The 18,939-nt window shown below is 36.0% G+C and overlaps 1 protein-coding gene across 50 annotated transcripts in view; it reads left to right on the top strand.

The window, feature by feature from the left end:
• SUPT20H (SPT20 homolog, SAGA complex component) overlaps window positions 1–18,939 on the top strand; it is a 52,136-nt gene that overhangs the window by 3,114 nt on the left and 30,083 nt on the right. For 16 of the 50 annotated variants that reach the window (XM_063618918.1, XM_063618911.1, XM_063618915.1 and 13 more), the window contains exons 2-9: window positions 5,332–5,427; window positions 8,328–8,363; window positions 8,992–9,050; window positions 9,327–9,393; window positions 11,553–11,679; window positions 12,740–12,843; window positions 16,488–16,604; window positions 16,719–16,772. In XM_063618918.1, the coding sequence (XP_063474988.1) occupies window positions 5,425–5,427; window positions 8,328–8,363; window positions 8,992–9,050; window positions 9,327–9,393; window positions 11,553–11,679; window positions 12,740–12,843; window positions 16,488–16,604; window positions 16,719–16,772 (567 nt within the window). In that variant the 5' untranslated portion in view covers window positions 5,332–5,424. Of the gene's footprint in view, window positions 1–5,331; window positions 5,428–8,327; window positions 8,364–8,991; window positions 9,051–9,326; window positions 9,394–11,549; window positions 11,680–12,739; window positions 12,844–16,487; window positions 16,605–16,718; window positions 16,773–18,939 lie in introns of all 50 variants that reach the window. The other 34 variants (XM_055244982.2, XM_055244977.2, XM_063618921.1 and 31 more) reach the window with 3 other exon arrangements.

Below are 18,939 nucleotides of genomic sequence, written 5' to 3'. Positions count from 1 at the left end.
CCCCCACCCCACAACAGGCCCCGGTGTGTGATGTTCCCCTTCCTGTATCCATGAGTTCTCATCGTTCAATTCTCACCTATGAGTGAGAACATGCGGTGTTTGGTTTTTTGTCCTTGCGATAGTTTGCTGAGAATGATGGTTTCCAGCTTCATCCGTGTCCCTACAAAGGACATGAGCTCATCATTTTTTATGGCTGCATAGTATTCCATGGTGTATATGTGCCACATTTTCTTAATCCAGTCTATCATTGTTGGACATTTGGGTTTGTTCCAAGTCTTTGCTATTGTGAATAGTGCCGCAATAAACATACGTGTGCATGTGTCTTTATAGCAACATGTTTTATAGTCCTTTGGGTATATACCCAGTAATGGGATGGCTGGGTCAAATGGTGTTTCTACGTCTAGAACCCTGAGGAATCGCCACACTGACTTCCACAATGATTGAACTAGTTTACAGTCCCACCAACAGTGTAAAAGTGTTCCTATTTCTCCACATCCTCTCCAACACCTGTTGTTTCCTGACTTTTTAATGATCTCCATTCTAACTGGTGTGAGATGGTATCTCATTGTGGTTTTGATTTGCATTTCTCTGATGGCCGGTGATGATGAGCATTTTTTCATGTGTCTTTTGGCTGCATAAATGTCTCTTGAGAAGTGTCTGTTCATATCCTTCGCCCACTTGTTGATGGAGTTGTTTGTTTTTTTCTTGTAAATTTGTTTGAGTACATTGTAGATTCTGGATATTAGCCCTTTGTCAGATGAGTAGATTGCAAAAATTTTCTCCCATTCTGTAGGTTGCCTGTTCACTCTGATGGTAGTTTCTTTTGCTGTGCAGAAGCTCTTTAGTTTAATTAGATCCCATTTGTCAATTTTGGCTTTTGTTGCCATTGCTTTTGGTATTTTAGACATGAAGTCCTTGCCCATGCCTATGTCCTGAATGGTATTGTCTAGGTTTTCTTCTAGGGTTTTTATGGTTTTAGATCTAACATTTAAGTCTTTAATCCATCTTGAATTAATTTTTGTGTAAGGGCTAAGGAAGGGATCCAGTTTCAGCTTTCTACATATGGCTAGCCAGTTTTCCCAGCACCATTTATTAAATAGGGAATCCTCTCCCCATTTCTTGTTTTTGTCAGGTTTGTCAAAGATCAGACAGTTGTAGACATGTGGCATTATTTCTGAGGGCTCTGTTCTGTTCCATTGGTCTATATCTCTGTTTTGGTGCCAGTACCATGCTGTTTTGGTTACTGTAGCCTTGTAGTATAGTTTGAAGTCAGGTAGCATGATGCCTCCAGCTTTGTTCTTTTGGCTTAAGATTGACTTGGCAATGTGGGCTCTTTTTTGGTTCCATATGAACTTAAAAGTAGTTTTTTCCAATTCTGTGAAGAAAGTCATTGGTAGCTTGATGGGGATGGCATTGAATCTATAAATTACCTTGGGCAGTATGGCCATTTTCACGATATTGATTCTTCCAACCCATGAGCATGGAATGTTCTTCCATTTGTTTGTATCCTCTTTTATTTCATTGAGCAGTGGTTTGTAGTTCTCCTTGAAGAGGTCCTTCACATCCCTTGTAAGTTGGATTCCTAGGTATTTTATTCTCTTTGAAGCAATTGTGAATGGGAGTTCACTCATGATTTGGCTCTCTGTTTGTCTGTTATTGATGTATAAGAATGCTTGTGATTTTTGTACATTGATTTTGTATCCTGAGACTTTGGTGAAGTTGCCTATCAGCTTAAGGAGATTTTGGGCTGAGATGATGGGGTTTTCTAGATATACAATCATGTCATCTGCAAACAGGGACAATTTGACTTCCTCTTTTCCTAATTGAATACCCTTTATTTCCTTCTCCTGCCTGATTTCCCTGGCCAGAACTTCCAACACTATGTTGAATAGGAGTGGTTGAGAGAGGGCATCCCTGTCTTGTGCCCGTTTTCCAAGGGAATGCTTCCAGTTTTTGCCCATTCAGTATGATATTGGCTGTGGGTTTGTCATAGGTAGCTCTTATTATTTTGAGATATGTCCCATCAATACCTAATTTATTGAGAGTTTTTAGCATGAAGCATTGTTGAATTTCGTCAAGGGCCTTTACTGCATCTATTGAGATAATCATGTGGTTTTTGTCTTTGGTTCTGTTTATATGCTGGATTACGTTTATTGATTTGCATACGTTGAACCAGCCTTGCATCCCGGGGATGAAGCCCACTTGATCATGATGGATAAGCTTTTTGATGTGCTGCTGGATTCGGTTTGCCAGTATTTTATCGAGGATTTTTGCATCGATGTTCTTCAGGGATATTGGTCTAAAATTTTCTTTTTTGGTTGTGTCTCTGCCAGGCTTTGGTATCAGGATGATGCTGGCCTCATAAAATGAGTTAGGGAGGATTCTCTCTTTTTCTATTGATCGGAATAGTTTCAGAAGGAATGGTACCAGCTCCTCCTTGTACCTCTGGTAGAATTCGGCTGTGAATCCATCAGGTCCTGGACTCTTTTTGGTTGGTAAGCTATTAATTATTGCCTCAATTTCAGAGCCTGTTATTGGTCTATTCAGAGATTCAACTTCTTCCTGGTTTAGTCTTGGGAGGGTGTATGTGTCGAAGAATTTATCCATTTCTTCTAGATTTTCAAGTTTATTTGTGTAGAGGTGTTTATAGTATTCTCTGATGGTAGTTTGTATTTCTGTGGGATCGGTGGTTATATCCCCTTTATCATTTTTTATTGCGTCTATTTGATTCTTCTCTCTATTAGTCTTGCTAGCGGTCTATCAATTTTGTTGATGTTTTCAAAAAACCAGCTCCTGGATTCATTGATTTTTTGAATGAATCTTTCTTCCCACCAAATATTAGAAACATGTACCCAAAGAGTGAGGTTTGGTTTTGTTTTTGTTTTTTGTATCAAATAGGCTAGATAATGTATCTTTTTTTTTTTTTAATTTTAGTTTAAGTTCTGGGATACATGTGGTGAATGTACAGGTTTGTTCCATAGGTATACATGTGCCATGGTGGTTTGCTGCACCTATCAACCTGTCATCTAGGTTTTAAGCCCCACATGCGTTAAGTATTTGTCCTAATGCTCTCCATCCCCTTTCCCCCAACCCCCCAACAGGCCCCAGTGTGTGATGTTCCCCTCCCTGTGTCCATGTGTTCTCATTGTTCAACTCCCACTTATGAGTGAGAGCATGTGATGTTTGGTTTTCTGTTCCTGTGTTAGTTTGCTGAGGACGATGGTCTCCAGAATCATTCATGTCCCTGCAAAGGACATGAATTCATTCTTTTTTATGGCTGCATAGTATTCCATGGTGTATATGTGCCACCCTTTCTTTATCCAGTCTGTCATTGGTGGGCATTTGGGTTGGTTCCAAGTCTTTGTTATTGTAAATAGTGCTCCAATAAACATACGTTACGTGTGTATGTGTCTTTATAGTAGAATGATTTATAATCCTTTGGGTATATACCCAGTAATGGGATTGCTGGGTCAAACAGTATTTCTTCTTCTAGATCCTTAAGGAATCGCCATACTGTCTTCCACAATGGTTGAACTAATTTACACTCCCACCAACAGTGTGAAAGTATTCCTGTTTCTCCGCGGCCTCACCAACATCTGCTGTTTCCAGACTTTTTAATGATCGCCATTCTAACTGGCGTGAGATGGTATTTCATTGTGGTTTTGATTTGCATTTCTCTAATGACCAGTGATAATGAGCTTTTTTTTGTATGTTGGCCACATAAATGTCTTCTTTTGAGAAGTGTCTGTTCATACCCTTCACCCACTTTTTGATGGGGTTGTTTTTTCTTCTAGTTCTTTTTTTTTTTTTTTTTTTTTGAGATAGAGTCTCGCTGTCGCCCAGGGTGGAGTGCAGTGGCGCAATCTTGGCTCACTGCAGGCTCTGCCCCCCAGGGTTCACGCCATTCTCCTGCCTCAGCCTCCTGAGTAGCTGGGACTACAGGCGCCCGCCACCTCGCCCAGCTAATTTTTTTGTATTTTTAGTAGAGACGGGGTTTCACCATGTGAGCCAGGATGGTCTCGATCTCCTCACCTTGTGATCTGCCCGCCTCGGCCTCCCAAAATGCTGGGATTACAGGCGTGAGCCACCACGCCCGGCCAAGTTCTTTGTAGATTCTGGATATTAGACCTTTGTCAGAAGGATAAATTGCAAAAATTTTCTCCCATTCTGTAGGTTGCCTGTTCACTCTGATGATAGTTTCTTTTGCTGAGCAGAAGCTCTTTGGTTTAATTAGATCCCATTTGTCAATTTTGGCTTTTGTTGCAATTGCTTTTGGTGTTTTAGTCATGAAGTCTTTGCCCATGCCTATGCCCTGAATGGTATTCCCTAGATTTTCTTCTAGGGTTTTTATGGTTTATGGTTTTATGGTTTTATGTTTAAGTCTTTATTCCATCTTGAGTTAATTTTTGTTAAGGTGTAAGAAAAGGGTCCAATTTCTGTTTTCTGCATATGGCTAGCCAGTCTTCCCAGGGCCATTTATTAAATAGGGAATCCTCTCCCCGTTGCTTGTTTTTGTCAGGTTTGTCAAAGATTAGATGGTTGTAGATGTGGTGTTATTTCTGAGGCCTCTGTTCTGTTGGTCTGTATATCTGTTTTAGTACCAGTAGCATGCTGTTTTGGTTACTGTAGCCTTGTATAGTTTGAAGTCAGACAGCATGATGCCTCCAGCTTTATTCTTTTTGCTTAGGATTGTCTTGGCTGTACAGGCTCTTTTTTGGTTCCATATGAAATTTAAAGTAGTATTTTCTAGTTTTGTGAAGAAAGTTAATGGTAGCTTGATGGTAATAGCGTTGAATCTATGAGTACTTAGGGCAATATGGCCATTTTCACAATATTGATTCTTCCTATCCATGAGCATGGATTTTTTTAATATTTGTTTGTGTCCTCTCTTATTAATAAGAGGATTTTTTGTCAGCAGACATGATTATATCTGTGATTCGTAAAGTGAACTGGATAGTGATCAAGCCCAGTGGGCAAGCTATTAAAATAATTCAGAGAAAAAATGAGAACAGCAACAGTGGTGATAGAGAAGAGATTTAAAAAAACGTATTTTTTTCTCTCTGGGGATGTTAAATATTTTTGAGAAAGGGAGTAATAATTGAACTTGGCAAGTGTGTTTTGCCCTTCCTAGTTGAAACTACTTTTCAGCAGTGAGTGGATAGGTTGTGGTACATGAATTTTATTGTTACTCATTATTAAAAAGTGTCTTAAAAATATATATGTGTTGAAAATATAAGTAATTTTCCTTGTTAATTATTAAATATGTAATCTTATTTTTTTCTCTTAATAGCCTTATGTTAATATTGGGGTTTTATTGTTTTTGCTTTTCAGTACTGTAAGATTGATGTTAAAGGCATGGTGTTCACCCCACTTCATCAGTGTACATGAGTTATCTCTTCTTTTGGACCCTTATTTTATGCCATAATGGTAAGCTTCAGCTCAGTATGTTCAAATTTGTGTTTTAGAATGTTCTCTTCCTTCATCTTCATAAAGATATTTGTATTGTAGATATAGAAATATTCTTGTAAGCTGTACAGGTTATCCCAACTGGGGAATTACTTAGCAATCACATGGCAAAATCTTCTCTATAAAATATATTGCTCACTAATCAGTGTTACAGTGATCACATTCATCCGTCTATCTGTTGTTGTGTTTGTGAAGTATTAAAAATATTTACTTATATCTACTTTGCCATATTCCAAATCGTTGGCAAGGAGGATGGGTATAAATAACAAATAGTTTTGGGGAGTATAGATTTCTCATATTTTAAAGCTTTTCTTTAGATTTTATTAAAATTTAAAAACAAATGTAACCTGCTAATTGCACATAACGTATTTCAGGCAGCATCAGTGCTAATCATCTAATGACACATTTCTGTTCACTGACTTACAGTCACTAAAGATACTTAGGAGTAGGCATTTAACTTTTGCCATTAAGAAATGACAGACTAAGGGAGAAAAACACTTTTTAATGTTTTAAAGAAGCAGCAGCATTTGACAGAGAATAAATGAACATTGACCACCATGTTATTTATTTAGATAGCCCCTATTCTGCATCACAAACTTCAGAAAACATCTGTCTTCCTTCTCCTCTTGGGTTCTTGCCTGTCTACTCCTCCCCTATTAGAGAAAAGTAGAAGTATCACAGTGGGGTTCTGACCACACCTTGTATTTTGCATCTATATTACCTAATCATTTTCCTCTTAAGTTTTTGAAGGAGGTAATGAATGAATGATGCTTTTATTTATATATGTAGGCATGTCTCACTAGAAGACCCTTTGAAGTTTTAATTTCAGAAGACGAAATATTTACTTGAGATGACTGGCTGTTTAAAATTGTCCTAGACTGTATATATTTGATTTTGTTTATTATAATTTTTTGATACAAACTCTAAAATTTTATGGGCAAAATTTAAAAGAACCTTCTGTATTTGTGAAGTGTATATGTACAGAATTATGTTTTCATGGTGGAAAATGGGATCAGGGAAAATGGGATTCAGGAATCTTAACTTGAATCCTGGGAACCAGTTTCATTGGGAATCTGCTTCTTATAAGTTGTTTTTTTTTTTTTTTTCTGGTAGGGATAGAATCTCACTATATTGTCCAGGCTGGTCTTGAACTCCTGATTTCCCACCTCGGCCTCCCAAAGCTTTGGGATTACAGGCATGTGCCACAGTGCCTGGCCAAGATTTTTTAACAAAGCAAATTGGTGTAGATTTATTATAACTGAACGTTTTGAAAAGATGGCAGATTTCACACTTTGTTCACTTATCATATTTAGATATTTGATAATGTGGGTTTTTTATTGAACAGTGCAAGAAGGCCCACTATTTTTGGAATTATACAAATTCTCCATCCTTAGGACTAGGTGTTCACTTAAAAGTTCCCTTGATTTCCAAAGGGTGGCAGTATTTGTTTTTCCCCCTTACCCTCCTGGGACTTTGGTGGGTGGTAGGAGTTTTTACCCACATGCAATTTGGTAGGTTGAGGTATTGGAATCTGCAAAATAAGACAGAAGAATTTAAGTCCTTTTAAATAAACACTGAAAGTTCTGTGCCTCTTAATAAAATTTAAAAATGACTATCATTGTGAATGAAAAAGACTATAAAACAAAAAACTAGAAAGAAAACCACCGGTGGTATATTTGGGTTTTGTTTTATTTGTTTGCTTTTTTGTTTTTGTTTTTGTTTGAGGTGGAGTTTTGCTCTTTTTGCCCAGGCTCTAGTACAATAGCACGATCTGGGCTCACTGCAACCTCTGCCTCCCGGGTTCAAGTGATTCTCCTTCCTCAGCCTCCTGAGTAGCTGGGACTACAGGCGTGTGCCACCACGCCCAGCTAATTTTGTATTTTTAGTAGAGATAGGGTTTCACCATGTTGGCCAGGCTGATCTTGAACTCCTTACCTCAGGTGATCCTTCCGCCTCGGCCTCTCAAAGTGCTGGGATTACAGGCATGAGCCACCATGCCTGGCCATGTTTAATTTTGTTTAGAACCTAGTACTTTTATTCATATGTGTCTTTAGAAATGAAGGCTTTACAAATGAAGACATAGAATAGCTTCACCATATTTTTTCCTCGTCTCTAAGAAATGAATGGATAGGGATCTACTAGTAGATCTCAAACCTTACATGTAGTAACAGTAATATATTTCATCAATTCTGAGGTTCATTTTCTTTTATATTTTAATATTACTGAATTGATGATGAGTTGATACTCAAGAATATCTTAGAATTGATAGCGTATTTTTTTCTGTCTTAATGTTATGCAAAATAATGATGCATGCTTTCAATGGCATCTTAAATTCATTGAAACATGGCAATGATAGCCATCATTTATTCCTTCTAGGCACTGAGCTAGAGATGTTGTAGGTTTTTGCATTAATATATTAGCAATTTCTAAGTTAATGTTAAGTGCCAGTACAACCCCACTCCCAATTTTCAAGATTTTTAGCAGATGAGGAGTTTTAGCCTTTGCTTCATTTTGATTGTATACTTTATGGCCAGTATATTTTTTTGAATGGTGCTCTTAAAAATTAAAGTCTATGAAGTGATGATAGCTGCCATATCCAAACCTCCCCTATGTTAACCTCACAAACACTGACCAGAGAGACCGTGTTAGCATTCTTAATTAGTTTGTTGTTAGTAATCAGGTGCCCAAGACTCATATTTTTTCTTTGTTATGTATATTGATCATAGCGTGGAGTGGAGGAGACAAATAAAGGAAAATATATTAGACCTGTGTTAGAAAACATTAGAAATGTTAAATGTATATTAAATTTTTTTTTTGTGGAAATAACTAATATTACCAAATATACTATTTACTTTTTACAGCAACAAGCTTTAGAACTAGCTTTGGATCGTGCAGAGGTGAGGTGTGACTAAGTTACATATTGAAATAGTGTTGTCTTTAATTGACAAAAAGCTCAGTTTTAAGAGATTTTTGTATGTGATTTTTAAAGGAGCACATTACTATTTTAGGACAAGTATGTGTATCATTTTGCTGTAAATATATAAAAATACCACGTGATATTTGGATCGCCTGTTACTTGGAATCCTCAAGATAATAATGTTATGGAATAAAACTTACTTGAAGAAGGATATAGAATTTCTAAAATTGTATTTTCCTGTTTTGACAAGTTTTCTAATTACTCAAAGAAAAAAATAGCTAAGGTATACAGTATACAATTTTTCATACAGTAAGCATATTTTGAACAACCATAAAATATATTGATAATATTTCTGACCTGTGAAGTCATGGTTGTGAAACTATGATTTTGCTTATGGCAATGAAATACTCTGCTAAATCGTGGTACAGTTCAAATTTCATTTGTTTGAAACTTATCTTTAGATGTTAAGTAGTTTTTCCTGCAAGATGTAATTCAGAGACTTAAGTGAGTAGCCTTTTTAGCCTTACGTATGTTTTAGATATACTCAATACAGTTGTTCATAGTCAAAAGCAAAAGGCAAGCTGTTCTCATAAACTTTTGTTTTTTAGTATGTCATTGAAAGTGCCCGACAGAGACCTCCTAAAAGGAAATACCTATCAAGTGGAAGGTATGAATAATTAATTGGTAACATCTTAGATTCATTGAAATATGATGATAGCTACCTTTTATTGCATTCCTAGTAGGCACTGAGCTAGAAATTTTATAGGTTCTTTGCATGTATTAGGAATTTCTAAGTTGATGTTAGCTACTATATTCAGCTCCACCCCAGTTTTTGGGAAATTGAGGCAAAAATGTGAAAATTTAGGAAAAAATTAAATAACATTCATGTCATGATGATTACTATGTTAACATTTTATATATTTGTTTCATTAAATTTTTTTAGAAAATCTGTATTTCAAAAACTTTATGACTTGTATATTGAAGAATGTGAAAAAGAACCTGAGGTTAAGGTAAGTGTACATTTTTATTGTGTTGTAGCTTTTGAAATGTAGAAGAGAGGAATTTGGAGGAGTTACATTTGGAGTATTATTTTTGTGTGTGTGAGTGAACTAATATCTTTTTTAACCTGACCCTAGTCAATTCTGTAGCTGACCCAGAGCTCTGGCTAATCTGGCACCAGGCAGAGATCACCTGCTGAGGTAGGAGTGAAGGAACAGTTATGTTGAGTATCAGACTGTCTCACTAGGAAGTCATGAGCAAAGCCACAGTATATATTATCTTTTGCTTCTTCTTCCTCCTGAGAAGTGATTTATGAATTTATAGCACTTCCTCCTGAGAAGTTATTTACAAATTTATAGCAGTAACCTGTTTTCTCATGATGATTTGAACTGGAAAGCCAGAGCTATTACAGAGCATGTATGAAATTCAAGTACAGTAATAAAAAGTGAGCTCGGTCGTAAAACGAGTTCATGGCTGATTTAACTTAATTCATTTTTATTTGGCATAAAGATATGGGTAGTAGAAATGTAACAGAAGTTGATTTATTGATGTCTTGGAGCCCTCGGGTTGGAAGGACCTAAACGTCTCTATGAGCTTTTGTTGTCTGTCTTTAAAAATGAATACAGTTTTACTATTTAGGCCAAAAACAGTGGAATTCCAGTAGTGTCTAACTTTAAAATCTTTACATTAGGAAAAAAATTATTTTTAAACTTTAAATAAATCTTACAGTATGTTTTTCATAAGTTCTACTGATATATACTTGACATACAATAAATTGTACATGTTTAAAGTATATATTTTTTAAGTTTTGACATGTGCATTATAGATAGAAACACCTCATGAAACCATCACTACAAACAATAGAATGTACATATTCATCATCTCAGTGACAGAACTAAAATAAGAGAGCTACATATATGAAGATTCTAAATTGGAATTGGCAAGCCACTCTCCACCGGCTAAATGTGGCCTACTGCATGTTTTTATAAATGAATTTTTGTTGGAACCCATCACACCTGTTGGTTTGTATATTATCTAGGGCTGCCTTATAGGTACAAAGACAAATTGAGCATTGCAGCACAAACTATTTGGCCCACAAGCGTAAAATACTATCTGGCCCATTAAGAAAGAAAATTTGCAACCTCTAGTCTAAATGGGATCAACTCTGTGGTAGCTAATTTGTTTTGTTGAAGAGGTACACATACTGTAAAAATTTATCTAATTCCGTCTTAAATTATGAGGGTATTCTCTACACTGAAAAGACTAACATTTTAAGTCTCTCTTTACTAGTTTAACATCAAAGTGGTTAAAAGTTGTTTGCCTTTTTAAAAAATTTTCAGATTGCTTAGTGTTTTGATTCTATGGTGATGACAGATTAAGAATTTATCACTTCTCTGTGTGTGTATGATATATGTTTAATATATATTTACTAAATATAAGATATTCAAAACATTTTGTTTTTTGAGATTCTGAAAAAATATTTACTGTTATTTTTGCTAAATAAGATTTGATAACATGATTTGTTAAATCTGTAAGTAGGTTTTATTTTAAATTATATGCATTTTTAAAATCATGGACTTTGTTGTGGTTTTTAAGGAGCTGTTGAACTGGATTTATAGAAAATGTCCAAATTGCTTACTTCGTCTTACCAATTAGATATTTTTAGGTTCAACATTTCAGCTTAGAGCTGTTGAACTTGTTTGTATCTTATTTAGCCTATAAAATAGTAAAGAAATGTGCACTTCTTAGATACAACCAAAGAGAATGCTCCAAATTCTTTAGGTTAGACTTCTACTTAATGGAAACTGTATGCTTCTGTGTTTTGTATATTTGCATTTAATGGTTTTATATACTACTTATTTAAATATTTTTATTTCTTAAGTATTCAAAAGTACTTGTTTTACATTTAAGTGCTTTTATTGTCTTATAGGTCACCCATTTTTAAAATATGAATTAATTTGCATAAAACATAGTAGTAAATAAAAATCAAGTTTACACAGCTGTCCCATACGTAGTGGCTATAGTTTTGTGAGCCTTCTCCATTTATTCAGAATCATAATGCGGAAAGAGCACCAAAAGGTTAATTCAGGCCTGATTTTGTTAAATCATAGCATTATTTGTTAAGGTTATACTGGATTATTTTCATGAGCTCTGCCTCTTTTTAAAGCAGAAATTAAGAAGAAATGTGAACTTGTTAGAGAAACTTGTTATGCAAGAGACTTTGTCATGTTTAGTGGTCAATCTATACCCAGGAAATGAGGGATATTCTCTGATGCTCAGGGGAAAAAACGGATCAGGTAAGACCCTCCAGAGCACAGCTGCCACAAAATACTTGTGCTAGGCAGGATGTGCTGTTTTTTTAAAGTAGTTTTTTAACCTGTTAAAGCATTTGTCCTTCAGATAGTGATGACCTAGTGATAAAAACAGGTTTTGATCCCAGTTTTCTTCCTTATGATATGTTTTGGTAGAATATTAGAAATTATCTCTCTTACAGTTATCTTCCCTGAATGTGCATTTTAGAAGTATTCTAATTGATATGTCTTTGAAGTCCAATTATACAAGCATCTCAGAACCAAAGGAAAGGTTAAAAAAAAAAAAGGAAAATTATAGAGGCATAACTTACAAATGATTAAAATAGAATTTCCTGTCACTCTATTGCTATTTATATTTTAAGATAGTATACCGTGTTTAAAGGTAGGTAATCCTGCAGTTTGAATATGAGTCTGGAATCTTCAAAATTAAGCAGACTCACTGCCTTTTGAGTAATTTTCACATATTAAAATATTTCTATTCATACTGAATATGAACATTTCTGTTAATGGTGAATATGAAAATAATTTAAAAATATAAACACTTCAGTTTCATTAAAGAGGTATAAAATTTTAATATGATGATAATGTGAATTCTACAAGGAACTCACATAGCTAGAATTTTGTGTGTGTGTTGGTAATTAATTGTAAAGTGTAACACCAAGAGAATTTTGTTCTAAAAGTGACTACTTTTCAGATAAGGCACCAAATTGTCCCTCTGATTTCCAGATTAGATTAATTGGTCTTCAATGAACTTTCAGTTACTTTGACATTGGAATTTTATCATATTCTGATTATTTTGCTTTGGGCTGTGATTCAGATTGTGACGTTATGCCAGATGTTTTTTCATAATGTGTTAGGTTTGTTTTTTCCCCCTTAAATAAAGAAGGACATGAAGAAGGCCTTTTGGTTTTTTTTTTTTTTGATCCTTGCTTGGTTGAAATGCCTTTTGGTTTTATTATATACAATTTTTTGAAAAGCCATTTGAATTATACAGCTAAGCTTTCAGTGAGTGTGATCATTTTCAAACTTCATGTTTTAAATTAAGATTCCGAGACCATTCGACTGCCCTATGAAGAAGGAGAGTTGCTTGAATATTTGGATGCAGAAGAATTACCTCCTATTTTGGTTGATCTCCTAGAAAAATCTCAGGTACAAAATTTTTGTCTTTAAAATGTCTTTATATTTGTTATATGTATATGATATATATATATATCACATTTTTGTGTATGTATACATATATGTATATAAACGACTATATGATGTTTTGCGACAGATGATATTTAATTTCTGTCACTGTTCCCAACAGCCTTTAGAACATGAAATCAGGCTGGGCTTTGGTGGCTCATGATGCCTGTAATCCCAGCACTTTGGGAGGCTAAGGCAGGAGGATCACTTGAGCCCAGGAGTTTGAGCTCACTACATTCTCAAACCCCTGGGCTCAAGTGATCCTCCTGTACCACTGCAGGATTAGAGAAGGAAGAGGAAAACCAGAATTGCAGTGATTGCACCACTGCACTCCAGCGTGGGTGATAGAGCAAGACCCTGTCTCTAAAACTAATAATAATAGAAGATTAAATGAGACATATATAGCTATCTGGAAATGGGTTTATTGTGGGATATTTAACCTTTAGGGTATACTGAAACGTAGAGATGTAGTTCTTCTAAAATAGTTAGAACAATTAGCTCATCAATTGGAAATCTCCCTGTAGTTACTATCAAGAAATTATGAAAGAAACTACTTTGAATATTTATGAAGTTTTTCACTTGGGGGCCAGAAACTGGCCTTTACGTCTGTACTTCTGTTCATAGCTTGCCTAGGTAAGCACTCCCTTGCCCTGTTCTACTTCCTTCTTACTGCCTTAACTTAACCCCAGCCATACTGTGTACTCTACTGAGGAAAAAGAAGACATCACATGAGAACTCTCATTTCCTCCTAGCACCAGTTGACTAGCATCCCTACCTCTCTCTTCATATCTGCCTGCCTTCCCGTTAAAATAGTTGATGTATACTGTTTATAGGCATCCATCCCCTCCACTTGTTTTCTGGATCCTCCCCTTCTCAAGGACTTAAAATTATAACCTCTCTTTTTTTCTATTTCTCTTTCTCTATTAAATGCAGAATGCAAGCATACTGTGTTACAGGTTGAGCATCTCAGATCTGAAAATTTGAAATCCGTAGTGTTCTAAAATCTGAGCACTGACTGACACTTAAATGCTAATTGGAACATTTCAGATTTCAGGTTTTTTGATTAGGGCTCCTTAACCTAAGTATAATGCAATATTTCCAACTCGGAAAAGCTTGTGGTCTGAAGCACTTCAGATAAAGGATACTTAACCTGTATGTCTCAAATTAAAAAAAAAAAAAAATCCTCCCTTGACCTCATGTCCTTCTCCAACTACTGCTCTTGTTACTCTTGACAGCAACGCTACTCAAAGAATTTATAGTCATTTCCTCTTTTGCACATCCCATTCTTTCCACCACCTATCTCATATGGCATCATGATGTCGTTCTGCAGAGGCTGCATTTGTCAGAGTTACCAGTGATCTTCATATACTGAATAATTGGTCACTTTTCTGTTCCTTCTTAATTGGCCTCTTAGCAAAGATCGGTGGATATAACTGTGTCCTGCTTGAAATGCCTTTCTGTTGACTTCTGAGACATCATTTTCCTGGTTTTCCTCTGCCTTCTCTAATCCTTCGGTCTTATTTACTATAATCCCTGTTCCATCCATAAACGTGTGTGTTTTCAGATTCAGTCCTTGGCCCTCTGTTTTTCTTTAGTAATATTCTCCCTGAATGATTTCAGCCAGTTTCATGGGTTTTTAAAATGTTACTTAGTCTATTGCTTATATGCCTCACCATGGCCATTCCACCAAGCTCCTAACTTACATATTTACTTGGATATACAATAGGTTCCTCAAATTTAACATGACAAGGCCGGGCGCGGTGGCTCACGCTTGTAATCCCAGCACTTTGGGAGGCCGAGGCGGGCGGATCACGAGGTCAGGAGATCGAGACCACGGTGAAACCCCGTCTCTACTAAAAATACAAAAAATTAGCCGGGCGTGGTGGCGGGCGCCTGTAGTCCCAGCTACTCGGGGAGAGGCTGAGGCAGGAGAATGGCGTGAACCCGGGAGGCGGAGCTTGCAGTGAGCCGAGATTGCGCCACTGCACTCCAGCCTGGGCGACAGAGCGAGACTCTGTCTCAAGAAAAAAAAAAAAAAAAAAAAATTTAACATGACAAAAACAGAACTTTATTTTACCTCCCAAACCAGTTTTATTACCAGTCTCTTCAGTCTAACAGATGACCCTGTCCTCACCTTCCACATTCAGTCCATCAGCAAATTCCAGTCTCTCTTTAAGATACACGGTCATGCCCAGTGCTCTGAACAAAACCCTTGCTTTCCTGTTTGTCTTCATCTTCTAAATCTCATCCTCACTCACTACATTCCATCCATCCTTGTCTTGTTTCCACAATAAAACACTCCAAGCTTGTTCCTACAGTAAGAACTTCTCATGTGTTATTCCCTCTGTCTAGAATGATCTGTCCCTGAAGTGTCTGGCCCTTTCTTGTGCTTCAGATCTTAGATAAAACCTAAGGTTTTTATCTGCACATACAATCCAGATTAGCCCTTCCCTATTTGATTTCCTTTATAGAATTCATCACTATCTAAAATTACTTTGTTCTGTTTACATGTTTATTGCCTGTCTTCCCACAACTGAGAGCAAATGTTGTCTGACTACTGTATGTGTGAAGCTGTACCTGGATAGTGCCTAGCACATAGTATGCATTGTAGTTGCTCAGTAAATATTTATTAAAAAGAATGACAAAACATGGAGACCACAGTACCCACTAAGAGTTCTGAATGGGTGAAAAACACACTATGAGTGACTGGCAAGTCATAACTAGCAAGACTTCAATGATAATAGTTGTTACATTTGAGCATAGAAAGGACTGAAAAACTATTTTTCTTTCCTTTTTTTTTTTTTTGAGACGGAGTCTTGCTCTGTCGCCCAGGCTGGAATGCAGTAGCCCAATCTCGGCTCACTGCAAGCTCCACCTCCCGGGTTCATGCCAGTAGCTGGGACTACAGGCACTCGCCACCACACCCAGCTAATTTTTTTGTATTTTTAGTAGAGACGGGGTTTCACCACGTTAGCCAGGATGGTCTCGATCTCCTGACCTTGTGATCCACCCGCCTCGGCCTCCCAAAGCTGGGATTACAGGCGTGAGCTACTGCACCCGGCCTGAAAAACTATTTTTCATTTGAATTTTATATTTAGCTTCCCTCTTATTAATAAAGGCTAAGGGCAAAGATTTTATTTCTGAAAATTTTAGCAGAGCAAATACAGAAGTTATATCTAGAAGCTGAAACACTGGCAAGGTTGGTTGGCAATTTATAACAATGATAAACTTTATAGTAATGACAAAGTTAGCAAAATGTAACAGTAAGCCAGTGAGCTGCAGAAGAACAGCAGTTCCAAGGATCTGTAACATAATAGTATGTAAATGCCAAAAGTCAAACTGTTGACTTGATAGATGCCAAAGTCAATCTATAATTAGAAACTATTAAATAGTTTTAAATTGCTTCTTGTGTCATAGTGATGAACATAAAATACTTCCTCTGAAAAGGTTTACATAGTGTTAAATCTACCAAGCAAATCTACTGAAGAGTACATACATGCGTGGCCAGAAATGTTGCATGAATGTAAAGAATGCGAAATGTTTGATATAAACCCACTTATTTAGGCTTTTGGAAAAAAAATGACATTTACGTATTTTTACCGAAACAGGTTAATATTTTTCATTGCGGATGTGTCATAGCAGAAATACGTGACTACAGGCAGTCCAGTAACATGAAATCTCCTGGTTACCAAAGTCGGCACATTCTCTTACGTCCAACAATGCAGGTAAGGATGTTTAATTAAGAAATACTATTTTAGATTTTAGTTGGGAGTTTTATTTATCGAATTCTTCATATGTTTGTGCATAGATTGAGTTTTTTAAATTTTTATTTCTTCTAGACTTTAATTTGTGATGTACATTCAATAACAAGTGATAACCACAAATGGACCCAGGTTAGTCGTTTTGTTTTTTAATCTCAAACAGGCAAAATATAGGATGAAAAAAACTTGTCATTAAGCAAAAGTGATTTTCTGCTTATTTTTATTCAATAATTAAGTTTGACGCTTTATGTGAAAAGCTGGTATTCCTTTATGAGATCTAGAAGTTAAGGGTCTCTTTATATGTGTAGTAATCCCTCAAGTTGCCTAAGATCATTTTAGGGTCAAGCTGACCTAATATATTCAATGAGATAAAACTTAGTTCTTTATCTCCTCTCAAACAGAAGAAAAATGTTTTGTTTTTACCATGGTTACAAATAGATACTGATTTTTTTTTTTAATAATTCAAGTTTCTAAACCTAGCCTAGCCTATCTTTCTTTGCCATTTATACTGGTTGCCTTGAAATGAGGGGAACTCTCTTACCCCTGAGAATAACCAGTTAACCCTCCAGTTCTGGCTCAGTGATACATGAGGGGACTTCAGAAAATTTGTGGAAAACTGGAATTAAAAGATAATAATAAAAAATATAAACTTTTCTTCTCAATATAAGCTCCATCAAGTTCAAGATGCTTGTAAATGATATCAACCATTTATTTAGTCCACCCCTAAAGAACTGAGGGTCCTGGGAACTGAACCATATCAATGCAATCTTTTTTACATTATTAACTGAAGAAAAATGGGTACTTTTTAAACATTTTTTTTTAAGATTAGGAAACAAAAAAGTCAGAAGGAGCCAAATCTGGACTGTAAGGTGCATACCTAATGGTTTCCCATCAAAACTCTTACCAAATTTCTCTTTTTTGATGAGAGGAATGAGCAGAGGCATTGTGGTGCAGAACGACTCTAGTGAAGCTTTCCCAGGCATTTTTCTCCTGAAGCTTTGGCTAACTTTCTCAAAACACTCATAATAAGCACGTTATCATTCTTTGTTCCTTCAGAAAGTCAACAAGCAAAATGTCTTGAGCATCCCAGAAAACTGTTTCCATGATCTTTGCTCTTCACCTGTCTGCTTTTGCTTTGACTGAATCACTTCTGCCTCTTGGTGGCCATTGCCTTAATTGTGCTTTACTATCTTCAGGATTATACTGGAAAGAATGCTTTAGTATCTTGGTCCTACTTGTTGAAAATTTCCATTGAAAGCTCTGCTTTTGCAGCTGATCTGGATGCAGTGGTTTTGGCACCCATCAAGTGGAAACTTTACTCAACTTTAATTTTTCAGTCAAAATTGTTCAAGCTGAACCAGTTGAGATGTCTGTAGTGTTGGCGATTGTTTCTGCTGTTAATCATTGGTCCTCTTCAATTAGGTTACAAACAAAATGAATTTTTTTTCTCATAAATTGATGTGGATGATCTGCTGCTGCAGGCTTCGTCTTCAACATAGTCTTGTCCCTTCTTAAAACAAGTTACCCATTTGTAAACTGCTGCTTTCTTTGAGGCATTCTTCTCATAAACTTTTCAAAAAGCATCAGTGATTTCACAATTCTTCCACTCAAGCTTCACCATCAATTTGATGTTTGTTCTTGCTTCAGTTTTAGCAGAATTCATGTTGCTCTGGTAGAGGCTGTTTTCAAACTGATGTCTTATCCTTCTTAGTGTTTCAAACTAGGTTCTGTTCAGACATGTTATAACAGCTTAGTACATATTTATTTTGGTGGAAAAAGTTTTGAAACCTATGTATAGTTTTTTCTTAATACTCATTTTTCATAAACTTTTTAAAGACCCCTTGTATATGAGATGTCCACTCACAAAAGTGTTCAGTTGTCTGTGACTATAGTGAGGAATAATTACTAAGTCAAAAGAAAATATCAGTAATGGTAGTTATCCTTTCTGTGACATGTGATTATAAAGTAAGCTTCAGTTCATCAGTAACTACCAAGTATTGGGTTTTGGTTTGGGCTATGTTATCATCTACAAAAAGATTAAAAGCTATAAAAAGAATATTAGAAAACAGAAAAACTCATTGGTTACCATCAGAGTTTCCTAGGGCATCAGTTTCTTACTCTGAAGATTGATAAAGGAGAGAATATAATATTTATTCTGCCCTTCTTGTTATGAACTGTATTTTAGGCGGCCAAGTAACTGAGGGAAAATTCTTAGGAGAATTTCCAGCTAATAGGTGCAAAAGAAATGATAGACTTTTAAAAAATAAAAGTTTGAAAGTCTTAAAGAAGTAATGAATCT

This window comes from Symphalangus syndactylus, chromosome 15 (assembly GCF_028878055.3).
Source record: "Symphalangus syndactylus isolate Jambi chromosome 15, NHGRI_mSymSyn1-v2.1_pri, whole genome shotgun sequence".
In the NCBI taxonomy this organism is placed as follows: domain Eukaryota; kingdom Metazoa; phylum Chordata; class Mammalia; order Primates; family Hylobatidae; genus Symphalangus; species Symphalangus syndactylus.
The sequence above is the reverse complement of the archived record's forward strand: the minus strand, read 5'-3'. Positions and strand labels throughout refer to the sequence as shown.